A 24122-nucleotide genomic window follows, 5' to 3' on the forward strand; every position below is an offset into this window, starting at 1 on the left:
ATAACAGTAGGTTCTAACCATACGGGTACTGCAGGACTGACAGTATAACAGGAGGTTATAACAGTAGGTTCTAACCATACGGGTACTGCAGGACTGACAGTATAACAGGAGGTTATAACAGGAGGTTATAACAGTAGGTTCTAACCATACGGGTACTGCAGGACTGACAGTATAACAGGAGGTTATAACAGGAGGTTATAACAGTAGGTTCTAACCATACGGGTACTGCAGGACTGACAGTATAACAGGAGGTTATAACAGGAGGTTATAACAGTAGGTTATAACCATACGGGTACTGCAGGACTGACAGTATAACAGGAGGTTATAACAGGAGGTTATAACAGTAGGTTCTTACCATACGGGTACTGCAGGACTGACAGTATAACAGGAGGTTATAACAGGAGGTTATAACAGTAGGTTCTAACCATACGGGTACTGCAGGACTGACAGTATAACAGGAGGTTATAACAGGAGGTTATAACAGTAGGTTCTAACCATACGGGTACTGCAGGACTGACAGTATAACAGGAGGTTATAACAGGAGGTTATAACAGTAGGTTCTAACCATACGGGTACTGCAGGACTGACAGTATAACAGGAGGTTATAACAGGAGGTTATAACAGTAGGTTCTTACCATACGGGTACTGCAGGACTGACAGTATAACAGGAGGTTATAACAGGAGGTTATAACAGTAGGTTCTTACCATACGGGTACTGCAGGACTGACAGTATAACAGGAGGTTATAACAGGAGGTTATAACAGTAGGTTCTAACCATACGGGTACTGCAAGACTGACAGTATAACAGGAGGTTATAACAGGAGGTTGTAACAGTAGGTTCTAACCATACGGGTACTACAGGACTGACAGTATAACAGGAGGTTATAACAGGAGGTTATAACAGTAGGTTCTTACCATACGGGTACTGCAGGACTGACAGAGCTCCGTTGCTGTATTCTTCATGAGAGAACTTGTCGTTGTTCAGACATTTGTCAAACTCATCAGAACCAACCAGAACAGGAGTCCGAGATGGAGAATCTGCGTGAAAGAGACACTGCATTAAAACTCACTCCAGACAGCAGGCTGGACACACTGTAACTCCAGACAGCAGGCTGGACACACTGTAACTCCAGACAGCAGGCTGGACACACTGTAACTCCAGACAGCAGGCTGGACACACTGTAACTCCAGACAGCAGGCTGGACACACTGTCACTCCAGACAGCAGGCTGGACACACTGTCACTCCAGACAGCAGGCTGGACACACTGTCACTCCAGACAGCAGGCTGGACACACTGTCACTCCAGACAGCAGGCTGGACACACTGTCACTCCAGACAGCAGGCTGGACACACTGTCACTCCAGACAGCAGGCTGGACACACTGTCACTCCAGACAGCAGGCTGGACACACTGTAACTCCAGACAGCAGGCTGGACACACTGTAACTCCAGACAGCAGGCTGGACACACTGTAACTCCAGACAGCAGGCTGGACACACTGTAACTCCAGACAGCAGGCTGGACACACTGTAACTCCAGACAGCAGGCTGGACACACTGTAACTCCAGACAGCAGGCTGGACACACTGTAACTCCAGACAGCAGGCTGGACACACTGTAACTCCAGACAGCAGGCTGGACACACTGTAACTCCAGACAGCAGGCTGGACACACTGTAACTCCAGACAGCAGGCTGGACACACTGTAACTCCAGACAGCAGGCTGGACACACTGTAACTCCAGACAGCAGGCTGGACACACTGTAACTCCAGACAGCAGGCTGGACACACTGTAACTCCAGACAGCAGGCTGGACACACTAACTCCAGACAGCAGGCTGGACACACTAACTCCAGACAGCAGGCTGGACACACTAACTCCAGACAGCAGGCTGGACACACTAACTCCAGACAGCAGGCTGGACACACTGTAACTCCAGACAGCAGGCTGGACACACTGTAACTCCAGACAGCAGGCTGGACACACTGTAACTCCAGACAGCAGGCTGGAAACACTGTAACTCCAGACAGCAGGCTGGAAACACTGTAACTCCAGACAGCAGGCTGGACACACTGTAACTCCAGACAGCAGGCTGGACACACTGTAACTCCAGACAGCAGGCTGGACACACTGTAACTCCAGACAGCAGGCTGGACACACTGTAACTCCAGACAGCAGGCTGGACACACTGTAACTCCAGACAGCAGGCTGGAAACACTGTAACTCCAGACAGCAGGCTGGACACACTGTAACTCCAGACAGCAGGCTGGACACACTGTAACTCCAGACAGCAGGCTGGACCACACTGTAACTCCAGACAGCAGGCTGGACACACTGTAACTCCAGACAGCAGGCTGGACACACTGTAACTCCAGACAGCAGGCTGGACACACTGTAACTCCAGACAGCAGGCTGGACACACTAACTCCAGACAGCAGGCTGGACACACTAAGTCCAGACAGCAGGCTGGACACACTGTAACTCCATACAGCAGGCTGGACACACTGTAACTCCAGACAGCAGGCTGGACACACTAACTCCAGACAGCAGGCTGGACACACTGTCACTCCAGACAGCAGGCTGGACACACTGTAACTCCAGACAGCAGGCTGGACACACTGTAACTCCAGACAGCAGGCTGGACACACTGTAACTCCAGACAGCAGGCTGGACACACTGTAACTCCAGACAGCAGGCTGGACACACTGTAACTCCAGACAGCAGGCTGGACACACTGTAACTCCAGACAGCAGGCTGGACACACTGTAACTCCAGACAGCAGGCTGGACACACTGTAACTCCAGACAGCAGGCTGGACACACTGTAACTCCAGACAGCAGGCTGGACACACTGTCACTCCAGACAGCAGGCTGGACACACTGTAACTCCAGACAGCAGGCTGGACACACTGTAACTCCAGACAGCAGGCTGGACACACTGTAACTCCAGACAGCAGGCTGGACACACTGTAACTCCAGACAGCAGGCTGTAACTCCAGACAGGACACACTGTAACTCCAGACAGGACACACTGTAACTCCAGACAGGACACACTGTAACTCCAGACAGGACACACTCTAACTCCAGACAGCAGATACAGTCATAGAAGTACGTACGTATGAGAGGTTTCCATCTGATGGTAGGGACGGTGTCCGGGTCCGGACCGGGCCCGTTTAGGGCTTTAGATGGGAACCTTTCTGAGATCTTGACGGACGACTGCAGGTACAGCTGGCCCTGATACATACCTGGGAAGGGAGAAGGTTAGCACTGATACTGACAACCAATCACAGGACCTGAGGGAGAGGCTTAGCACTGACAACCAATCACAGGACTTGAGGGAGAGGCTTAGCACTGACAACCAATCACAGGACTTGAGGGAGAGGCTTAGCATTGACAACCAATCACAGGACCTGAGGGAGAGGCTTAGCACTGACAACCAATCACAGGACCTGAGGGAGAGGCTTAGCACTGACAACCAATCACAGGACCTGAGGGAGAGGCTTAGCACTGACAACCAATCACAGGACCTGAGGGAGAGGCTTAGCACTGACAACCAATCACAGGACTTGGGGCACTGACAGTCATTATTTAAAAACATCTCCAGCCTGAGAACCGTCTGGTGAATCTGCCAGCAGCTGATAACAAGATGTCTACCTTGAGACTGTATTCTGATCTACAGCAGGTACAGATGAATGAAATGGCTCCCCCATAGTGACTGACAGTACAGTGTCTGTGATAGTCTGTTACCGATCGTGTTTGGTTACCCAGGCAGCTGATAACAAGATGTCTACCTTGAGACTGTATTCTGATCTACAGCAGGTACAGATGAATGAAATGGCTCCCCCATAGTGACTGACAGTACAGTGTCTGTGATAGTCTGTTACCGATCGTGTTTGGTTACCCAGGTATACGCTTGACTCAGTAGCTCCCAAAGCCTCCCCCGTAGTGACTGTGAGGCCTATGGTGTCTGGTGTTAGCGTCCGGTTTAGGGGTCAGAGGTTAGGGTTTTACATACCCAGGTATACGCTGGACTCAGTAGCTCCCCGAGCCGCCTCCATAATGTCCTCGTCCTCCTCCTCCTGCTGCTCCTCCGCGTCAGGACGACTGCTGTAGGGTGTGTCATCAAACAGGCTGATAGGCGTTACCTTCCCCCCTCCAACCAACCAGGCAGAGGCTATGGGCGTGCAGAACTACAGGGGGAAACATGTGTCAAAACTAGGCTGAACACTGAATAGAGAGGTTGGAGATAGCCTGGTCACAGATCTGTTTGTGCTGTCTTGACAATGACCATAGGAGTTCTCGAGACAGAACAAATACATCTGGGATCAGGCTAGTTTGGAAAACTAACACTGACGTTTGAAAATATCTGCCATGTCCTGCTCCTTCCCTGACTTTCCCTGAATTTACTAGAGCTCTATTGACCTGTTGAGTGTAGGGGGCAGTATTTTAATGATTGGATGAAAAACGTAACCAAATTAAACTGTCTATTTCGCAGGCCCAGAATCTAGAATATGCATATAATTGTCAGATTATGATAGAAAACACTCTAAAGATTCCAAAACTGTCAAAATAGTGTCTGTGAGTATAACATAACTGATATTGCAGGCGAAAACCTGAGGAAAATCCAACAAGTGCTGTTTTTCCTGAAGGCGTTCTGTTCCATTGGATGCCTTGCCCTCATTTAAAGGGATATCAACCAGATTCCTTTTCCTATGGCTTCCTCAAGGTGTCAACGGTCTTTAGACATAGTTTCAGGCTTTTATTTTGAAAAATGAGCGAGAAATCACATCGCGTCATTGGATGGCTGGGTGTTCGCAGAGTTTTGCTTGCGCAACAGAGTGAGGCAGCCATAGACTCTCCCTCTCCTATTGAAAAAGCTACAGTCCCGGTTGATATATTACCAATTATATATTTTAAAAACAACCTGAGGATTGATTATAAAAAACGTTTGACATGTTTCTGTGAACATTACGGATACTATTTGGAATTTGTCTGCGTTGTCGTGACCGCTCTTTCCTGGGGATTTCTGAACATAACGCGCCAAACAAACAGAGGTATTTTGGATATAAAATAATCATTAATTGTGTAACTGGGAGTCTCGTGAGTGAAAACATCCGAAGATCATCAAAGGTAAGCGATTAATTGTATTGCTTTTCTGACTTTCGTGACCAATCTACTTGGCTGCTAGCTGTTTGTAATAGTTTGTCTGCTGAGAGAGATGTCCTTACATAAACGCGTGGTATGCTTTCGCCAAAAAGCTTTTTTGAAATCTGACTCGCCAGGTGGATTTTTTGTGATTTCATGAAAATTTAATATTTTTAGTAATTTAATTTGACTTTGGCGCTCTGCAATTCAGCGGATGTTGACGATCGAATGATCCCGATAACTGGGTGGGTGCATCAAGAAGTTAATAATCAAATGTAGAAAAATCAAAACATGTTGTGTGTTGCAGTAGGCCGTTAGAATAATAACAAAACATATCCTTGACTCTGTCCAGCGAAGGCAAACGATGTCAGCCCACTGAATGACAAATGGACGACAACGGCGCAAGCTACTCCACAATGTAAATCAGATCGAACTGAATGACGAGGGTGAAGAAGACAATTTAATTTAGAACAACAATATGTGTAATGATGAATTGGTGCTACGCCCATTTCTCAGCGTTCAGGGTAATAATTTGACAGCGCGTCTCGCGGGTTTGATTACTTTTCTCTTTCACGTTTTACTGTGTAAAAAGAGGCTGCTACAGGACTGTTGTATCTGCTGAAACTTTATTTCCAATCACATGTAAGACAAATGAAAACATGCTGTGTGTTGCCTTCAGAATAATGCAAAACATATCCTTGACTCTATCCAAGTTGATGAGCGGGAAACATACAATGCTAGTCAACCTGCCCATTGAAACTACTGAAACTACATTGAAACTACACCTGAACTACACAGGAAACTAAACTCACACATTTTAAGAGAGTCAGCCTATGGGCCAGATGAAATGGACAATAATGAGTGACACTATTATCAGTTGTCAAATTGAACATGAATAGATAACTGCATATTGTAATTGATAGATGCAGGGAAAGGAGCGTCGATTTATCAAATCCTCCTTCGGTCACATGCAGGTAAAACATGGTGATTTCTATATAGAATCTGAAAGAGCATAATCGGACGTTTCTATGACACTTCCCTTTGTCAAATAACTCAAAATTCAAGAGGCGCAACTCCATTTACAAATGTCACTTTTTCCACAAAACAAAACATGTTGTCCAAGCATTCAGCACATGACCAATCGCGCGACAGCGTTGTCTAATGAGCAAAAAAGGAGGAACATAACAATCTTGAAATTAAAACATGCGGAATATAAACTGTTCCCAGACCAGCTGTCTTCCAGGACTGTTAATAGGTGTTATAGATGTATAATTACCTGCTGTTCCCAGACCAGCTTTCCTCCAGGCTGGGTGCTGAAGGCCATCACCTTCCAGTCAGGAACAGACACCTTGATGACTAGGTCTGGAGTCCCAGACCCAGGTGTGTCAGTGTGCGTGTCTGTGGTTGTGTGTCTGTGGTTGTCTGTGGTCTCCTCCATGATAACCTTCTGCCCGCTGGTCCTCCGCTCCTCCTTCCACATGGCCTCGCCGCTCGCCATCTCTCCCTCCAGGAAGTTGCTGGTCAGCTGTTTGTCGGGAACAAACCTCAGCTCAAAGCTCCCCACGCTGAAGTTCCACCTAGACAGAGAACCAGAATGTTACAGTTCCACCTAGAGAGAGAACCAGAATGTTACAGTTCCACCTAGAGAGAACCAGAATGTTACAGTTCCACCTAGAGAGAACCAGAATGTTACAGTTCCACCTAGAGAGAGAGAGAGGGGGAGAGAGAGAGAGAACCAGAATGTTACAGTTCCACCTAGAGAGAGAGAGAACCAGAATGTTACAGTTCCACCTAGAGAGAGAGAGAGAACCAGAATGTTACAGTTCCACCTAGAGAGAGAGAGAGAACCAGAATGTTACAGTTCCACCTAGAGAGAACCAGAATGTTACAGTTCCACCTAGAGAGAGAGAACCAGAATGTTACAGTTCCACCTAGAGAGAGAGAGAGAGAACCAGAATGTTACGGTTCCACCTAGAGAGAGAACCAGAATGTTACAGTTCCACCTAGAGAGAGAACCAGAATGTTACAGTTCCACCTAGAGAGAACCAGAATGTTACAGTTCCACCTAGAGAGAACCAGAATGTTACAGTTCCACCTAGAGAGAGAGAGAACCAGAATGTTACAGTTCCACCTAGAGAGAGAGAGAGAACCAGAATGTTACAGTTCCACCTAGAGAGAGAGAGAGAACCAGAATGTTACAGTTCCACCTAGAGAGAACCAGAATGTTACAGTTCCACCTAGAGAGAGAGAACCAGAATGTTACAGTTCCACCTAGAGAGAGAGAGAGAGAACCAGAATGTTACGGTTCCACCTAGAGAAAGAACCAGAATGTTACAGGTCCACCTAGAGAGAGAGAGAGAACCAGAATGTTACAGTTCCACCTAGAGAGAGAGAGAGAGAACCAGAATGTTACCGTTCCACCTAGAGAGAGAACCAGAATGTTACCGTTCCACCTAGAGAGAGAGAGAGGGAGAGAAAGAGAGAACCAGAATGTTACAATTCGACCTAGAGAGAGAGAGAACCAGAATGTTACCGTTCGACCTAGAGAGAGAGAGAGAGAAAGAGAGAACCAGAATGTTACAGTTCCACCTAGAGAGAGAGAGAACCAGAATGTTACACTTTCACCTAGAGAGAGAGAGAGAGGGAGAGAGAGAGAGAACCAGAATGTTACAGTTTCAACTAGAGAGAGAGAGAGAACCAGAATGTTACCGTTCCACCTAGAGAGAGAACCAGAATGTTACCGTTCCACCTAGAGAGAGAGAGAGAACCAGAATGTTACAGTTCCACCTAGAGAGAGAACCAGAATGTTACCGTTCCACCTAGAGAGAGAACCAGAATGTTACAGTTCCACCTAGAGAGAGATAACCAGAATGTTACCGTTCCACCGAGAGAGAGAACCAGAATGTTACAGTTCATCCTAGAGAGAGAGAGAACCAGAATGTTACGGTTCCACCTAGAGAGAGAGAGAGAACCAGAATGTCACAGTTCCACCTAGAGAGAGAGAGAGAACCAGAATGTTACAGTTCCACCTAGAGAGAGAGAGAGAACCAGAATGTTACAGTTCCACCTAGAGAGAGAGAGAGAGAACCAGAATGTTACGGTTCCACCTAGAGAGAGAACCAGAATGTTACAGTTCCACCTAGAGAGAGAACCAGAATGTTACAGTTCCACCTAGAGAGAGAGAGAACCAGAATGTTACAGTTCCACCTAGAGAGAGAGAGAGAGAGAACCAGAATATTACAGTTCCACCTAGAGAGAGAGAACCAGAATGTTACCGTTCCACCTAGAGAGAGAACCAGAATGTTACCGTTCCACCTAGAGAGAGAACCAGAATGTTACAGTTCCACCTAGAGAGAGAACCAGAATGTTACAGTTTCACCTAGAGAGAGAGAGAGAACCAGAATGTTACCGTTCCACCTAGAGAGAGAACCAGAATGTTACAGTTCCACCTAGAGAGAGAGAACCAGAATGTTACCGTTCATCCTAGAGAGAGAGAGAACCAGAATGTTACGGTTCCACCTAGAGAGAGAGAGAGAGAACCAGAATGTCACAGTTCCACCTAGAGAGAGAGAACCAGAATGTTACAGTTCCACCTAGAGAGAGCGAGAGAACCAGAATGTTACAGTTCCACCTAGAGAGAGAGAGAACCAGAATGTTACGGTTCCACCTAGAGAGAACCAGAATGTTACAGTTCCACCTAGAGAGAGAGCGAGAGAAAGAGAGAACCAGAATGTTACAGTTCCACCTAGAGAGAGAGAGAACCAGAATGTTACGGTTCCACCTAGAGAGAGAGAGAGAACCAGAATATTACAGTTCCACCTAGAGAGAGAGAACCAGAATGTTACCGTTCCACCTAGAAAGAGAACCAGAATGTTACCGTTCCACCTAGAGAGAGAACCAGAATGTTACCGTTCCACCTAGAGAGAGAACCAGAATGTTACAGTTCCACCTAGAGAGAGAACCAGAATGTTACCGTTCCACCTAGAGAGAGAACCAGAATGTTACAGTTCCACCTAGAGAGAGAGAACCAGAATGTTACCGTTCCACCGAGAGAGAGAACCAGAATGTTACCGTTCCACCGAGAGAGAGAACCATAATGTTACCGTTCCACCGAGAGAGAGAACCAGAATGTTACAGTTCATTCTAGAGAGAGAGAGAACCAGAATGTTACGGTTCCACCTAGAGAGAGAGAGAACCAGAATGTCACAGTTCCACCTAGAGAGAGAGAGAGAACCAGAATGTTACAGTTCAACCTAGAGAGAGAGAGAACCAGAATGTTACCGTTCGACCTAGAGAGAGAGAACCAGAATGTTACCGTTCGACCTAGAGAGAGAGAACCAGAATGTTACAGTTCCACCTAGAGAGAGAGAGAGAACCAGAATGTTACCGTTCCACCTAGAGAGAGAACCAGAATGTTACCGTTCGACCTAGAGAGAGAGAGAACCAGAATGTTAACCGTTCGACCTAGAGAGAGAGAGAACCAGAATGTTAACCGTTCGACCTAGAGAGAGAGAGAACCAGAATGTTACCGTTCCACCTAGAGAGAGAACATCAGAACACTGTTAACTAGAATCCCTCTAACTACTTAACTAACTAGCACTACAGATATAAGGTTAATATAGGACAGGAAGTACTGGGGTTATGTCATAAAGATGGTCGGGGTAGGATAGTCAGGTGGATGGGATTTGTGTTAGTTATGACTCACTTCTCCAAGCCGGAGCGTGGTCGCACGGCCCTGACGGTCTTCTGGGTTCTCTGCAGCAGCAACACATCCTCAGGCTCTGTTTCCTCCTCCCCCCAGCGGCTACAGCCAACTGCTGAGCAGATATACCTCAGCTAAGACAGAGGAAAGGGAACAGGAGGGAAGGAAGGGGGAGGGGGAGAAAGAGAGAGAAGGACAAGAGGGGACAGGAGGGAAGGACAAGAGGAGAGGGGGCAGGAGAGAGAGAGACAAGAGGAGAGGGGGCAGGAGGGAAGGACAAGAGGAGAGGGGGCAGGAGAGAGAGAGACAAGAGGAGAGGGGACAGGAGGGAAGGACAAGAGGAGAGGGGGCAGGAGAGAGAGAGACAAGAGGAGAGGGGGGGGGAGAAAGAGAGAGAGACAAGAGGAGAGGGGGGGAAGAAAGGAGAGAAGGACAAGAGGAGAGGGGACAGGAGAGAGAGAGACAAGAGGAGAGGGGACAGGAGGGAAGGACAAGAGGAGAGGGGGCAGGAGAGAGAGAGACAAGAGGAGAGGGGGGGGGGAAAGAGAGAGAGACAAGAGGAGAGGGGGGGAAGAAAGAGAGAGAAGGACAAGAGGAGAGGGGACAGGAGGGAAGGGAGGGAGAGAGAGAAAGAGAAGGACAAGAGGAGAGGGGGCAGGAGAGAGAGAGACAAGAGGAGAGGGGACAGGAGGGAAGGACAAGAGGAGAGGGGGCAGGAGAGAGAGAGACAAGAGGAGGGGGGGGGAGAAAGAGAGAGAGACAAGAGGAGAGGGGGGGAAGAAAGAGAGAGAAGGACAAGAGGAGAGGGGACAGGAGGGAAGGGAGGGAGAGAGAGAAAGAGAAGGACAAGAGGAGAGGGGGCAGGAGAGAGAGAGAGAGACAAGAGGAGAGGGGACAGGAGAGAGAGAGAGACAAGAGGAGAGGGGGGGAGAGAGAGAGAGACAAGAGGAGAGGGGGCAGGAGAGAGAGATTGAAGAGGAGAGGGGGCAGGAGATAGAGAGACAAGATGAGAGGGGACAGGAGAGAGAGAAGACAAAGAGGACAGGAGGGAAAGAGAGAGAAGGACAAAGTTTTCCTGTTTAAAGTGATATGCTCAAATCAGCCTACAACATTGTTTTACATATCAATGTTAGGTATCCTTGTTGAACGTGATGTTGTGAAAATGCTTTTAGAACATCATATTTGACGTTTTTCAAGCTGAGAGATGTGGCCGCGGCGCCGAGCACAAGCTGAGAGATGTGGCCGCGGCGCCGAGCACAAGCTGAGAGAGATGTGGCCGCGGCACCGAGCACAAGCTGAGAGATGTGACCGCGGTGGTTAGAGTGTTGGGCCAGTAACCAGCAGGTAGCCTAGTGGTTAGAGCGTTGGGCCAGTAACCAGCAGGTAGCCTAGTGGTTAGAGCGTTGGGCCAGTAACCAGCAGGTAGCCTAGTGGTTAGAGTGTTGGGCCAGTAACCAGCAGGTAACCTAGTGGTTAGAGCGTTGGATTAGTAACCAGCAGGTAACCTAGTGGTTAGAGGCGTTGGGCCAGTAACCAGCAGGTAGCCTAGTGGTTAGTGCGTTGAGCCAGTAACCGAAAGGTTGCTGGATCGAATCACCGAGCTGACAAGGTTAGTAAGCTAGCTAACTGCATGGCAATGCCCACAATAATGATACTCACTTTTGCAGGCAGATCGTGCACACTATGCATGGAACGGTATTCAATTATGGTTTACAGCGACGGACTTCAGATGTGCCAAACATAGTAGAGGCTAGCTAGCTAGCTAGCTGGGCTAGAAACGGCTAGCTAGAAAAAGGAGTATTAAAATCTATCTAGCTAGCTGGGCTAGACACGGCTAGCTAGAAAAAGGAGTATTAAAATCTATCTAGCTAGCTGGGCTAGAAACGGCTAGCTAGAAAAAGGAGTATTAAAATCTATCTATCTATCTATCTATCTATCTATCTATCTATCTAGCTAGCTAGCTAGCTGTCTGTCTGTTCTGAAAGAGTTAGCTCCAGACATGTAGGGCTGTTAACAGTCATTAAATCAATCCCAGCTAGTTGTGAGATGTACCAAATGATGCTACGTAGTGAAATCCATAATCCATAGTGAAACCCTGCACGGTAGCAAGCTGTTCCGCTAACCTCACTAGCTAGCACAATATCCACCAATGATAGCCGAGCTTGCCGTGGTTTTGGACTAGCTGGCTGTGATAGCCCACCTTGCACAGCTTCATTCATGCCATGTTACCTGGCTAGTCTCGAACAGGATACAGCCTTTAAAAAGACACCTGCATTGTACACTGAACAAAAATAACATTAGATTATCTGGCAACAGCTCTGGTGGAGTCTTTTTATGCTGCATGCCAATTGCACGCTCCCTCAAAACATGAGACATCTGTGGCATTGTGTTGTATGACAAAACAGCACATTATAGAGTGGCCTTTTATTGTCCCCAGCACAAGGTGCACCTGTGTAATGATCATGCTGTTTTATCAGCTTCTTGATATGCCACACCTGTCAGGTGGATAGTTTATCTTGGAAAAGTAGAAACGCTCACTAACAGGATTGGAAACAAATCTGTGCCCAACATTTGAGAGAAATCATATTTTTTTGCGTATGGAACATTTCTGGGATCTTTAATTTCAGCTCATGAAACGTGGGACCAACACTATGATTTTGTTCAGTGTAGTTTGGGCAGCCTGTCAGACGAACCATTCAAGTGATGCCATTGAAGACACGTTATCAAGATGGCGGCACACAGTAGTCAGATGGAGCAATGTCCAAATGTTTTAACAGAAGAGTTTTCCAGCAGATTTAAACAGAAGAGTTTAATATTTTAATATCATAATTAAAAAATCTGTCAAAATATGTTTGTTTAAGGTAGAAATATCAGGGTTTTTTTGCATGGGCTGTGTCTGAATCCACTGCATCCGCAAATGTCGGCCTTCAGCATCTGGAAGGTGGCCGAGCTGCAGGGGTGGAAGGTGGCCGAGCTGCAGGGGTGGAAGGTGGCCGAGCTACAGCGGTGGAAGGTGGCCGAGCTACAGCGGTGGAAGGTGGCCGAGCTACAGCGTGGAAGGTGGCCGAGCTACAGGGGTGGAAGGTGGCCGAGCTACAGCGGTGGAAGGTGGCCGAGCTGCAGGGGTGGAAGGTGGCCGAGCTACAGCGGTGGAAGGTGGCCGAGCTACAGCGTGGAAGGTGGCCGAGCTGCAGGGGTGGAAGGTGGCCGAGCTACAGGGGTGGAAGGTGGCCGAGCTACAGGGGTGGAAGGTGGCCGAGCTACAGCGGTGGAAGGTGGCCGAGCTACAGCGGTGGAAGGTGGCCGAGCTACAGCGGTGGAAGGTGGCCGAGCTACAGCGTGGAAGGTGGCCGAGCTGCAGGGGTGGAAGGTGGCCGAGCTACAGGGGTGGAAGGTGGCCGAGCTACAGGGGTAGAAGGTGGCCGAGCTACAGCGGTGGAAGGTGGCGAGCTACAGCGGTGGAAGGTGGCCGAGCTACAGGGGTGGAAGGTGGCCGAGCTACAGGGGTGGAAGGTGGCCGAGTTACAGCGGTGGAAGGTGGCCGAGCTACAGGGGTGGAAGGTGGCCGAGCTACAGGGGTGGAAGGTGGCCGAGCTACAGCGGTGGAAGGTGGCCGAGCTACAGGGGTGGAAGGTGGCCGAGCTACAGGGGTGGAAGGTGGCCGAGCTACAGGGGTGGAAGGTGGCCGAGCTACAGGGGTGGAAGGTGGCCGAGCTACAGGGGTGGAAGGTGGCCGAGCTACAGGGGTGGAAGGTGGCCGAGCTACAGGGGTGGAAGGTGGCCGAGCTACAGCGGTGGAAGGTGGCCGAGCTACAGGGGTGGAAGGTGGCCGAGCTACAGCGGTGGAAGGTGGCCGAGCTACATGGGTGGAAGGTGGCCGAGCTACAGGGGTGGAAGGTGGCCGAGCTACAGGGGTGGAAGGTGGCCGAGCTACAGGGGTGGAAGGTGGCCGAGCTACAGGGGTGGAAGGTGGCCTAGCTACAGGGGTGGAAGGTGGCCGAGCTACAGGGGTGGAAGGTGGCCAAGCTGCAGGGGTGGAAGGTGACCGAGCTACAGGGGTGGAAGGTGGCCGAGCTACAGGGGTGGAAGGTGGTCGAGCTACAGGGGTGGAAGGTGGCCAAGCTGCAGGGGTGGAAGGTGACCGAGCTACAGGTGTGGAAGGTGGCCGAGCTACAGGGGTGGAAGGTGGTCGAGCTACAGGGGTGGAAGATGGCCGAGCTACAGCGGTGGAAGGTGGTCGAGCTACAGCAGTGTTTGTCAGACCAGGAGACAAACAGCAAATCAGTCTCGCGAAAACATCTGTAGCGTCTGAACGGTTGGACCACTACGGAAAGATGTGGTCATGGTACCGCCAATCTACCAACTCCCAGGACCTAACCTCTGACCTTGCCACTGTAGACTCCTGGACTGTAAGTGGTCAGGGTCTTGCCTCCCCACCAGGACCTAACCTCTGACCTTGCCACTGTAGACTCCTAGACTATAAGTGGTCAGGGTCTTGCCTCCCCACCAGGACCTAACCTCTGACCTTGCCACTGTAGACTCCTAGACTGTAAGTGGTCAGGGTCTTGCCTCCCCACCAGGACCTAACCTCTGACCTCTCACCTTGCCGCTGTAGGCTCCCAGACCGTAGCTCGTGAGACTCTTTCCCCCCACCAGGACCGTGTCTTCCCCGATGCGAAAGGACGACTCCAGGAGAGACTCGACACTGAAGGGAACAGCTTCCATGCTCTCTCTGTCTCTATTCCACTGGAACAACTCTCCGTCCAATGATGGGATGAACATCTTATTACCAAACACCTGGAGACGGAGACAGGTACAGAAAATATATCATCTATTAATTAATTCAACACTTGTTGAAACAGGGACACCATTTAATAACCAACACGAGAACCTGGAGGAGACAGAGGGAAAACACATGTTAATGATTCACTGATCTCATCAGGCTATCATTTACAGATCAAAAACATCCATGTTTCACAGTGAGAGTTACTATCTTCCTGGGGTCCTGAGAGTGAGTGTTACCATCTTCCTGGGGTCCTGAGAGTGAGTGTTACCATCTTTCTGGGGTCCTGAGAGTGAGTGTTATTATCTATCTTCCTGGGGTCCTGAGAGTGAGTGTTATTATCTATCTTCCTGGGGTCCTGAGAGTGAGTGTTATTATCTATCTTCCTGGGGTCCTGAGAGTGAGTGTTACTATCTTCCTGGGGTCCTGAGAGTGAGTGTTACTATCTTCCTGGGGTCCTGAGAGTGAGTGTTACTATCTTCCTGGGGTCCTGAGAGTGAGTGTTACTATCTTCCTGGGGTCCTGAGAGTGAGTGTTACTATCTTCCTGGGGTCCTGGGAGTGAGTGTTATTATCTTCCTGGGGTCCTGAGAGTGAGTGTTACTATCTTCCTGGGGTCCTGAGAGTGAGTGTTACTATCTTCCTGGGGTCCTGAGAGTGAGTGTTACTATCTTCATGGGGTCCTGAGAGTGAGGGTTACTATCTTCCTGGGGTCCTGAGAGTGAGTGTTACTATCTTCCTGGGGTCCTGAGAGTGAGTGTTACTATCTTCCTGGGGTCCTGGGAGTGAGTGTTATTATCTATCTTCATGGGGTCCTGAGAGTGAGTGTTACTATCTTCCTGGGGTCCTGAGAGTGAGTGTTACTATCTTCCTGGGGTCCTGAGAGTGAGTGTTACTATCTTCCTGGGGTCCTGAGAGTGAGTGTTACTATCTATCTTCCTGGAGACCTGAGAGTGACTGTTACCATCTATCTTCCTGGAGACCTGAGAGTGACTGTTACTATCTATCTTCCTGGAGACCTGAGAGTGAGTGTTACTGTCTTCCTGGGGACCTGAAATCCCCAAAATTCCCCACAAGGGTAGTAAAACAAGGAAAATGGTCCCTGATGGGGACATTTCCCACATCCCCATGAGTGGAAGGGCTATTTTAAGTTATGGGGATAGTTTTAGGGTCACAATTAGGGTTAGGTTTAGGTTAATATTAGGGTTAGGTTTAGATTAGGGTTAAGGTTAAGGCTAGAATTGGGGTTAGGAGTTAAGTTTAGGGTGAAGTGGTTAGAGAAAATAGGATTTAGAATGGAAATACATTTTAGGTCCCCACAAGGTGCATAAAGTATGTGTTGGGGGGGGGGGGGGGGGGGGTCTGGGCTGTGGGATGACATCATCCCTGGGCTAAAGCATTACCTCATCCTAATCACACTCACCACCTCCCTCCCTGCCTACTCCCCTCGCATGACTCACTCCACACCGGCATCTCTCCATCCCTCTTCCTCCCCCTACATCCATCTCTTCTTCCATCGCTCTCTTTTGAAATGACAGCTCATTTCTACAGACAATGCTGTCTAGTTGATCCCCTCCCCTCCCCGCCTCTCTCTCCTCAACAATCTAGTTGATCCCCTCCCCGTCTCTCCTCAACATTCTAGTTGATCCCCTCCCCGTCTCTCTCTCCTCAACATTCTAGTTGATCCCCTCCCCGTCTCTCCTCAACATTCTAGTTGATTCCCTCCCCGTCTCTCTCTCTCTCTCTCCTCAACATTCTAGTTGATCCCCTCCCCGTCTCACCTCTCTCTCTCCTCAAAATTCTAGTTGATCCCTTCCCCGTCTCTCTCTCTCTCCTTCACATTCTAGTTGATCCCCTCCCCGTCTCTCTCTCTCCTCAACATTCTAGTTGATCCCCTCCCTGTCGCTCTCTCCTCAACATTCTAGATGATTCCCTCCCCGTCTCTCTCTCTCTCCTCAACATTCTAGTTGATCCCCTCCCCATACCTCCTCAACATTCTAGTTGATCCCCTCCCCGTCTCTCTCCTCAACATTCTAGTTGATCCCCTCCCCGTCTCTCGCTCTCTCCTCAACATTCTAGTTGATCCCCTCCCAGTCTCTCTCTCTCTCTCCTCAAAAGTCTAGTTGATCCCCTCCTCGTCTCTCGCTCTCTCCTCAACATTCTAGTTGATCCCCTCCCCGTCTCTCTCTCCTCAACATTCTAGTTGATCCCCTCCCCGTCTCGCTCTCCTCAACATTCTAGTTGATCCCCTTCCCGTCTCTCTCTCCTCAACATTCTAGTTGATCCCCTCACTGTCTCTCTATCCTCAACATTCTAGTTGATCCCCTCCCAGTCTCTCCTCAACATTCTAGTTGATCCCCTCCACGTCGCTCTCTCCTCAACATTCTAGTTGATCCCCTCCCCGTCTCTCTCTCCTCAACATTCTAGTTGATCCCCTCCCCGCCTCTCTCTCCTCAACAATCTAGTTGATCCCCTCCCCGTCTCTCCTCAACATTCTAGTTGATCCCCTCCCCGTCTCTCTCTCCTCAACATTCTAGTTGATCCCCTCCCCGTCTCTCCTCAACATTCTAGTTGATTCCCTCCCCGTCTCTCTCTCTCTCTCCTCAACATTCTAGTTGATCCCCTCCCCGTCTCACCTCTCTCTCTCCTCAAAATTCTAGTTGATCCCTTCCCCGTCTCTCTCTCTCTCCTTCACGTTCTAGTTGATCCCCTTCCCGTCTCTCTCTCTCCTCAACATTCTAGTTGATCCCGTCCCTGTCGCTCTCTCCTCAACATTCTAGATGATTCCCTCCCCGTCTCTCTCTCTCTCCTCAACATTCTAGTTGATCCCCTTCATGTCTCTCTCTCTCCTCAACATTCTAGTTGATCCCCTCCCCATACCTCCTCAACATTCTAGTTGATCCCCTCCCCGTCTCTCTCCTCAACATTCTAGTTGATCCCCTCCCCGTCTCTCGCTCTCTCCTCAACATTCTAGTTGATCCCCTCCCAGTCTCTCTCTCTCTCTCCTCAAAAGTCTAGTTGATCCCCTCCTCGTCTCTCGCTCTCTCCTCAACATTCTAGTTGATCCCCTCCCCGTCTCTCTCTCCTCAACATTCTAGTTGATCCCCTCCCCGTCTCGCTCTCCTCAACATTCTAGTTGATCCCCTTCCCGTCTCTCTCTCCTCAACATTCTAGTTGATCCCCTCACTGTCTCTCTATCCTCAACATTCTAGTTGATCCCCCCCCAGTCTCTCCTCAACATTCTAGTTGATCCCCTCCCCGTCTCTCTCTCCTCAACATTCTAGTTGATCCCCTCCCCGTCTCTCTCTCTCTCCTCAACATTCTAGTTGATCCCCTCCCCGTCTCTCTCTCTCTCCTCAACATTCTAGTTGATCCCCTCCCCGTCTCTCCTCAACATTCTAGTTGATCCCCTCCCCGTCTCTCTCTCTCCTCAACATTCTAGTTGATCCCCTCCCCGTCTCTCTCTCTCCTCAACATTCTAGTTGATTCCCTCCCCGTCTCTCTCTCTCCTCAACATTCTAGTTCATTCCCTCCCCGTTCTCTCTCTCTCTTCAACATTCTAGTTGATCCCCTCCCCGTCTCTTTCTCTCTCCTCAACATTCTAGTTGATCCCCTCCCCGTCTCTCGCTCTCTCCTCAACATTCTAGATGATCCCCTCCCCGTCTCTCTCTCAACATTCTAGTTGATCCCCTCCCCTCCCCGTCTCTCCTCAACATTCTAGTTGATCCCCTCCCCGTCTCTCTCTCTCTCCTCAACATTCTAGTTGATCCCCTCCCCGTCTCTCTCTCTCTCCTCAACATTCTAGTTGATCCCCTCCCCTCCCTGTCTCTCTCCTCAACATTCTAGTTGATCCCCTCCGCATCTCTCGCTCTATCCTCAACATTCTAGTTGATCATCTCCCCGTCTCTCTCTCCTCAACATTCTAGTTGATCCCCTCCCCGTCTCTCTCTCTCTCCTCAACATTCTAGTTGATCCTCTCCCCGTCTCTCTCCTCAACATTCTAGTTGATCCCCTCCCCGTCTCTCTCTCTCCTCAACATTCTAGTTGATCCCCTCCCCGTCTCTCTCTCTCCTCAACATTCTAGTTGATCCCCTCCCCGTCTCTCTCTCTCTCCTCAACATTCTAGTTGATCCCCTCCCCGTCTCTCTCCTCAACATTCTAGTTGATCCCCTCCCCGTCTCTCTCTCTCTCCTCAACATTCTACTTGATCACCTCCACGTCTCTCTCTCTCCTCAACATTCTAGTTGATCCCCTCCCCGTCTCTCTCTCTCTCCTCAACATTCTAGTTGATCCCCTCCCCGTCTCTCTCTCTCTCCTCAACATTCTAGTTGATCCCCTCCCCGTCTCTCTCCTCAACATTCTAGTTGATCCCCTCCCCGTCTCTCTCTCTCTCCTCAACATTCTACTTGATCACCTCCACGTCTCTCTCTCTCTCCTCAACATTCTAGTTGATCCCCTCCCCGTCTCTCTCTCTCTCCTCAACATTCTAGTTGATCCCCTCCCCGTCTCTCTCTCTCTCCTCAACATTCTAGTTGATCCCCTCCCAGTCTCACTCTCTCTCTCTCCTCAACATTCTAGTTGATCCCCTCCCCATCTCTCCTCAACATTCTAGTTGATCCCCTCCCCGTCACTCTCTCTCTCCTCAACATTCTAGTTGATCCCCTCTCTCTCTCTCCTCAACATTCTAGTTGATCCCCTTCCCGTCTCTCTCTCTCTCCTCAACATTCTAGTTGATCCCCTCCCAGTCTCTCTCTCTCTCTCTCTCTCTCCTCAAATGTCTAGTTGATCCCCTCGTCTCTCAACATTCTAGTTGATCCCCTCCCAGTCTCACTCTCTCTCTCTCCTCAACATTCTAGTTGATCCCCTCACCGTCTCTCTCTCAACATTCTAGTTGATCCCCTCCCTGTCTCTCTCTCTCCTCAACATTCTAGTTGATCCCCCTCCCCATCTCGCTCTCTCTCCTCAACATTCTAGTTGATCCCCTCCCCGTCTCTCTCTCTCTCCTCAAAATTCTAGTTGATCCCCTCCCCGTCTCTCTGTCTCAACATTCTAGTTGATCCCCTCCCCGTCTCTCTCTCCTCAACATTCTAGTTGATCCCCTCCCCGTCTCTCCTCAACATTCTAGTTGATCCCCTCCCCGTCTCTCTCTCCTCAACATTCTAGGTGATCCCCTCTCTCTCTCTCTCCTCAACATTCTAGTTGATCCACTCCCCGTCTCTCTCTCTCCTCAACATTCTAGTTGATCCCCTCCCCTCCCCTCCTCAACATTCTAGTTGATCCCCTCCCCTCCCCGTCTCTCCTCAACATTCTAGTTGATCCCCTCCCAGTCTCTCTCTCCTCAACATTCTAGTTGATCCCCTCCCCGTCTCTCCTCAACATTCTAGTTGATCCCCTCCCCGTCTCTCTCTCAACATTCTAGTTGATCCCCTCTGTCTCGCTCTCTCCTCAACATTCTAGTTGATCCCCTCCCCGTCTCTCTCTCTCCTCAACATTCTAGTTGATCCCCTCCCAGTCTCTCTCTCCTCAACATTCTAGTTGATCCCCTCCCCGTCTCTCCTCAACATTCTAGTTGATCCCCTCCCCGTCTCTCTCTCTCTCTCAACATTCTAGTTGATCCCCTCCCCATCTCTCGCTCTCTCCCCAACATTCTAGTTGATCCCCTCCCAGTCTCTCTCTCTCCCCAACATTCTAGTTGATCCCCTCCCCGTCTCTCCTCAACATTCTAGTTGATCACCTCCCTGTCTCGCTCTCCTCAACATTCTAGTTGATCCCCTCCCCGTCTCTCTCTCTCTCCTCAACATTCCAGTTGATCCCTGTCTCTCTCTACTCAACATTCTAGTAGATCCCCTCCCAGTCTCTCTCTCTCCTCAACATTCTAGTTGATCCCCTCCCCGTCTCTCCTCAACATTCTAGTTGATCCCCTCCCTGTCTCTCTCTCTCTCTCCTCAACATTCTAGTTGATCCCCTCCCCGTCTCTCTCTCTCCTCAACATTCTAGTTGATCCCCTCCCCGTCTCTCTCTCTCTCCTCAACATTCTAGTTTATCCCCTCCCAGTCTCTCTCTCTTCAACATTCTAGTTGATCCCCTCTCTCTCTGTCTCTCTCTCTCTATCCTCAACATTCTAGTTGATCCCCTCCCGCCTCTCTCTCCTCAACATTCTAGTTGATCCCCTCCCAGTCTCTCCCCAAAATTATAGTTGATCCCCTCCCCGTCTCTCTCTCCTCAACATTCTAGTTGATCCCCTCCCTGTCTCTCTCTCTCTCTCCTCAACATTCTAGTTGATCCCCTCCCTGTCTCTCTCTCTCTCTCTTCAACATTCTAGTTGATCCCCTCCCTGTCTCTCTCTCCTCAACATTCTAGTTGATCCCCTCCCCGTCTCTCCTCAACATTCTAGTTGATCCCCTCCCCGTCTCTCTCTCTCTCTCAACATTCTAGTTGATCCCCTCTGTCTCTCTCTCTCCTCAACATTCTAGTTGATCCCCTCCCCGTCTCTCTCTCTCTCCTCAACATTCTAGTTGATCCCCTCCCCATCTCTCGCTCTCTCCCCAACATTCTAGTTGATCCCCTCCCAGTCTGTCTCTCTCTCCCCAACATTCTAGTTGATCCCCTCCCAGTCTGTCTCTCTCTCCCCAACATTCTAGTTGATCCCCTCCCCGTCTCTCCTCAACATTCTAGTTGATCCCCTCCCTGTCTCTCTCTCCTCAACATTCTAGTTGATCCCCTCCCCGTCTCTCTCTCTCTCCTCAACATTTCAGTTGATCCCCGTCTCTCTCTACTCAACATTCTAGTAGATCCCCTCCCAGTCTCTCTCTCTCCTCAACATTCTAGTTGATCCCCTCCCCGTCTCTCCTCAACATTCTAGTTGATCCCCTCCCTGTCTCTCTCTCTCTCTCCTCAACATTCTAGTTGATCCCCTCCCCGTCTCTCTCTCTCCTCAACATTCTAGTTGATCCCCTCCCCGTCTCTCTCTCTCCTCAACATTCTAGTTGATCCCCTCCCCGTCTCTCCCCAAAATTATAGTTGATCCCCTCCCCGTCTCTCTCTCCTCAACATTCTAGTTGATCCCCTCCCTGTCTCTCTCTCTCTCTCCTCAACATTCTAGTTGATCCCCTCCCTGTCTCTCTCTCTCTCTCCAACATTCTAGTTGATCCCCTCCCTGTCTCTCTCTCCTCAACATTCTAGTTGATCCCCTCCCCGTCTCTCCTCAACATTCTAGTTGATCCCCTCCCCGTCTCTCTCTCTCTCTCAACATTCTAGTTGATCCCCTCTGTCTCTCTCTCTCCTCAACATTCTAGTTGATCCCCTCCCCGTCTCTCTCTCTCTCCTCAACATTCTAGTTGATCCCCTCCCCATCTCTCGCTCTCTCCCCAACATTCTAGTTGATCCCCTCCCAGTCTGTCTCTCTCTCCCCAACATTCTAGTTGATCCCCTCCCCGTCTCTCCTCAACATTCTAGTTGATCCCCTCCCTGTCTCTCTCTCCTCAACATTCTAGTTGATCCCCTCCCCGTCTCTCTCTCTCTCCTCAACATTTCAGTTGATCCCCGTCTCTCTCTACTCAACATTCTAGTAGATCCCCTCCCAGTCTCTCTCTCTCCTCAACATTCTAGTTGATCCCCTCCCCGTCTCTCCTCAACATTCTAGTTGATCCCCTCCCTGTCTCTCTCTCTCTCTCCTCAACATTCTAGTTGATCCCCTCCCCGTCTCTCTCTCTCCTCAACATTCTAGTTGATCCCCTCCCCGTCTCTCTCTCTCCTCAACATTCTAGTTGATCCCCTCCCCGTCTCTCTCTCTCCTCAACATTCTAGTTCATCCCTTCCCTGTCCCTCTCTCCGCAATATTCTAGTTGGTACCCTCCCCATCTCTCTCTCCTCAATATTCTGTGTGCTCCTATAGGTGACTGCTCCTCCCTGCACGGCCCTAACAACCAATGGTGCGGGGGCAACCCCCCTAATCACCAAGCAGACTGGTGCCTGAGGGACACCGTGCCGACCGCTTATCACATTGTACTGTTGAGGGACACTGTGCCGACCGCCTATCACACCGTACTGTTGCATAGCTTTGGGGCTGGGGGAGGGGCCAGCTGGGGCTCTGAGACAATCAGAGCGATGGATCCCTTGCAGTCGGGCATCCCAGGGAGCTGGGGATTTGAACGGGTGAGAAGGTATGAGATGCTCTCGTGTCAACACATTAACGCTGGCAAATTCTCTACGTCCCCTCACCCATATTTTTTTGTCGCTTTATTTTACCAGGCAGGTCCGTTGAGAACAAATTCTTATTCACAATGACTGTCTGACAGACCGACATGCACAACCACACTCCTCCCTCTGCAGCTTGTGGACATTTAGGCTTTTGAATGTAGAACAATAACATGAGATACAATGGTATTCCTAGGGCGTCACACCGGGCCCCTCGTCACACCGGGCCCCTCGTCACACCGGGCCCCTCGTCACACCGGGCCCCTCGTCACACCGGGCCCCTCGTCACACAGTCCACTACTTAGAGACAGCCTTACCCAGAGGGTGTGTTTTTAAACAGAGCCTTACCCAGAGGGTGTGTTTTTAAACAGACAGCCTTACCCAGAGGGTGTGTTTTTAAACAGACAGCCTTACCCAGAGGGTGTGTTTTTAAACAGAGCCTTACCCAGAGGGTGTGTTTTAAAACAGACAGCCTTACCCAGAGGGTGTGTTTTTAAACAGAGCCTTACCCAGAGGGTGTGTTTTAAACAGACAGCCTTACCCAGAGGGTGTGTTTTAAAACAGCCCACTGGTATAGCTGCAGGCTACTCTTCACTCTATAGCCTTTCAACTGTTTCTGTGTAGGCGTAAGCCTGTTTTTGTGTGTCTCTGTGTGTGTGTCTTTTGTGTGTGTGTGTGCCTATGCGTGCCTGTGTGTGTGTGTGTGTGTCTGTGCCTATGCGTGCCTGTGTCTGTTCTTCTATCCTTCTGGGAACTTAACAGCCACAAGTCCCCACAACAGATAGTATAACATGGGGGTGAATGTCTGAATATGGGGGTGAATGTCACACATATTGTCTCAAGGCTTAAAAGTCCTTCTTTAACCTGTCTCCTCCCCTTCATCTACACTGATTGAAGTGGATTTAACAAATGACATCAACAAGGGAGCATAGCTTTCACCTGGATTCACCTGGTCAGTCTGTCCTAATGCTTTGTACACTCCGTGGTTTGCTGAGGCTGGATGAGACCAAACATTCTGACCCTATGTCTTCATTTAGGTCCCACTGTTTGTATGTTATAGGTTATATTATATATGTTGTGTACATACTGTTTGTATGTTATAGGTTTTATTATATATATTGTGTACATACTGTTTGTATGTTATAGGTTATATTATATGTGTATGGTTATGGTTATGTAGTGTGTGGGGTTATGTAGTGTATGGTTATGTAGTGTGTGGTTATGTAGTGTACGGTTATGTAGTGTGTGGGGTTATGTAGTATGGGGTTATGTAGTGTGGGGTTATGTAGTGCGTGGTTAT

The 24122-nt window shown here is 49.5% G+C and overlaps 1 protein-coding gene across 1 annotated transcript in view; it reads right to left on the reverse strand.

The window, feature by feature from the left end:
* LOC139383666 (eukaryotic translation initiation factor 2-alpha kinase 3) overlaps positions 1–24122 on the reverse strand; it is a 56959-nt gene that overhangs the window by 2427 nt on the left and 30410 nt on the right. The window contains exons 3-9 of the mRNA XM_071128201.1: positions 14447–14641; positions 9848–9978; positions 6419–6719; positions 4013–4187; positions 3114–3242; positions 916–1038; positions 706–723 (exon numbers count right to left, since the gene is read on the reverse strand). Coding sequence (XP_070984302.1) covers positions 706–723; positions 916–1038; positions 3114–3242; positions 4013–4187; positions 6419–6719; positions 9848–9978; positions 14447–14641 — 1072 coding nt within the window. The remainder of the gene's footprint in view (positions 1–705; positions 724–915; positions 1039–3113; positions 3243–4012; positions 4188–6418; positions 6720–9847; positions 9979–14446; positions 14642–24122) is intronic.

Source organism: Oncorhynchus clarkii, chromosome 25 (assembly GCF_045791955.1).
Source record: "Oncorhynchus clarkii lewisi isolate Uvic-CL-2024 chromosome 25, UVic_Ocla_1.0, whole genome shotgun sequence".
Taxonomy (NCBI): Eukaryota; Metazoa; Chordata; class Actinopteri; order Salmoniformes; family Salmonidae; genus Oncorhynchus; species Oncorhynchus clarkii.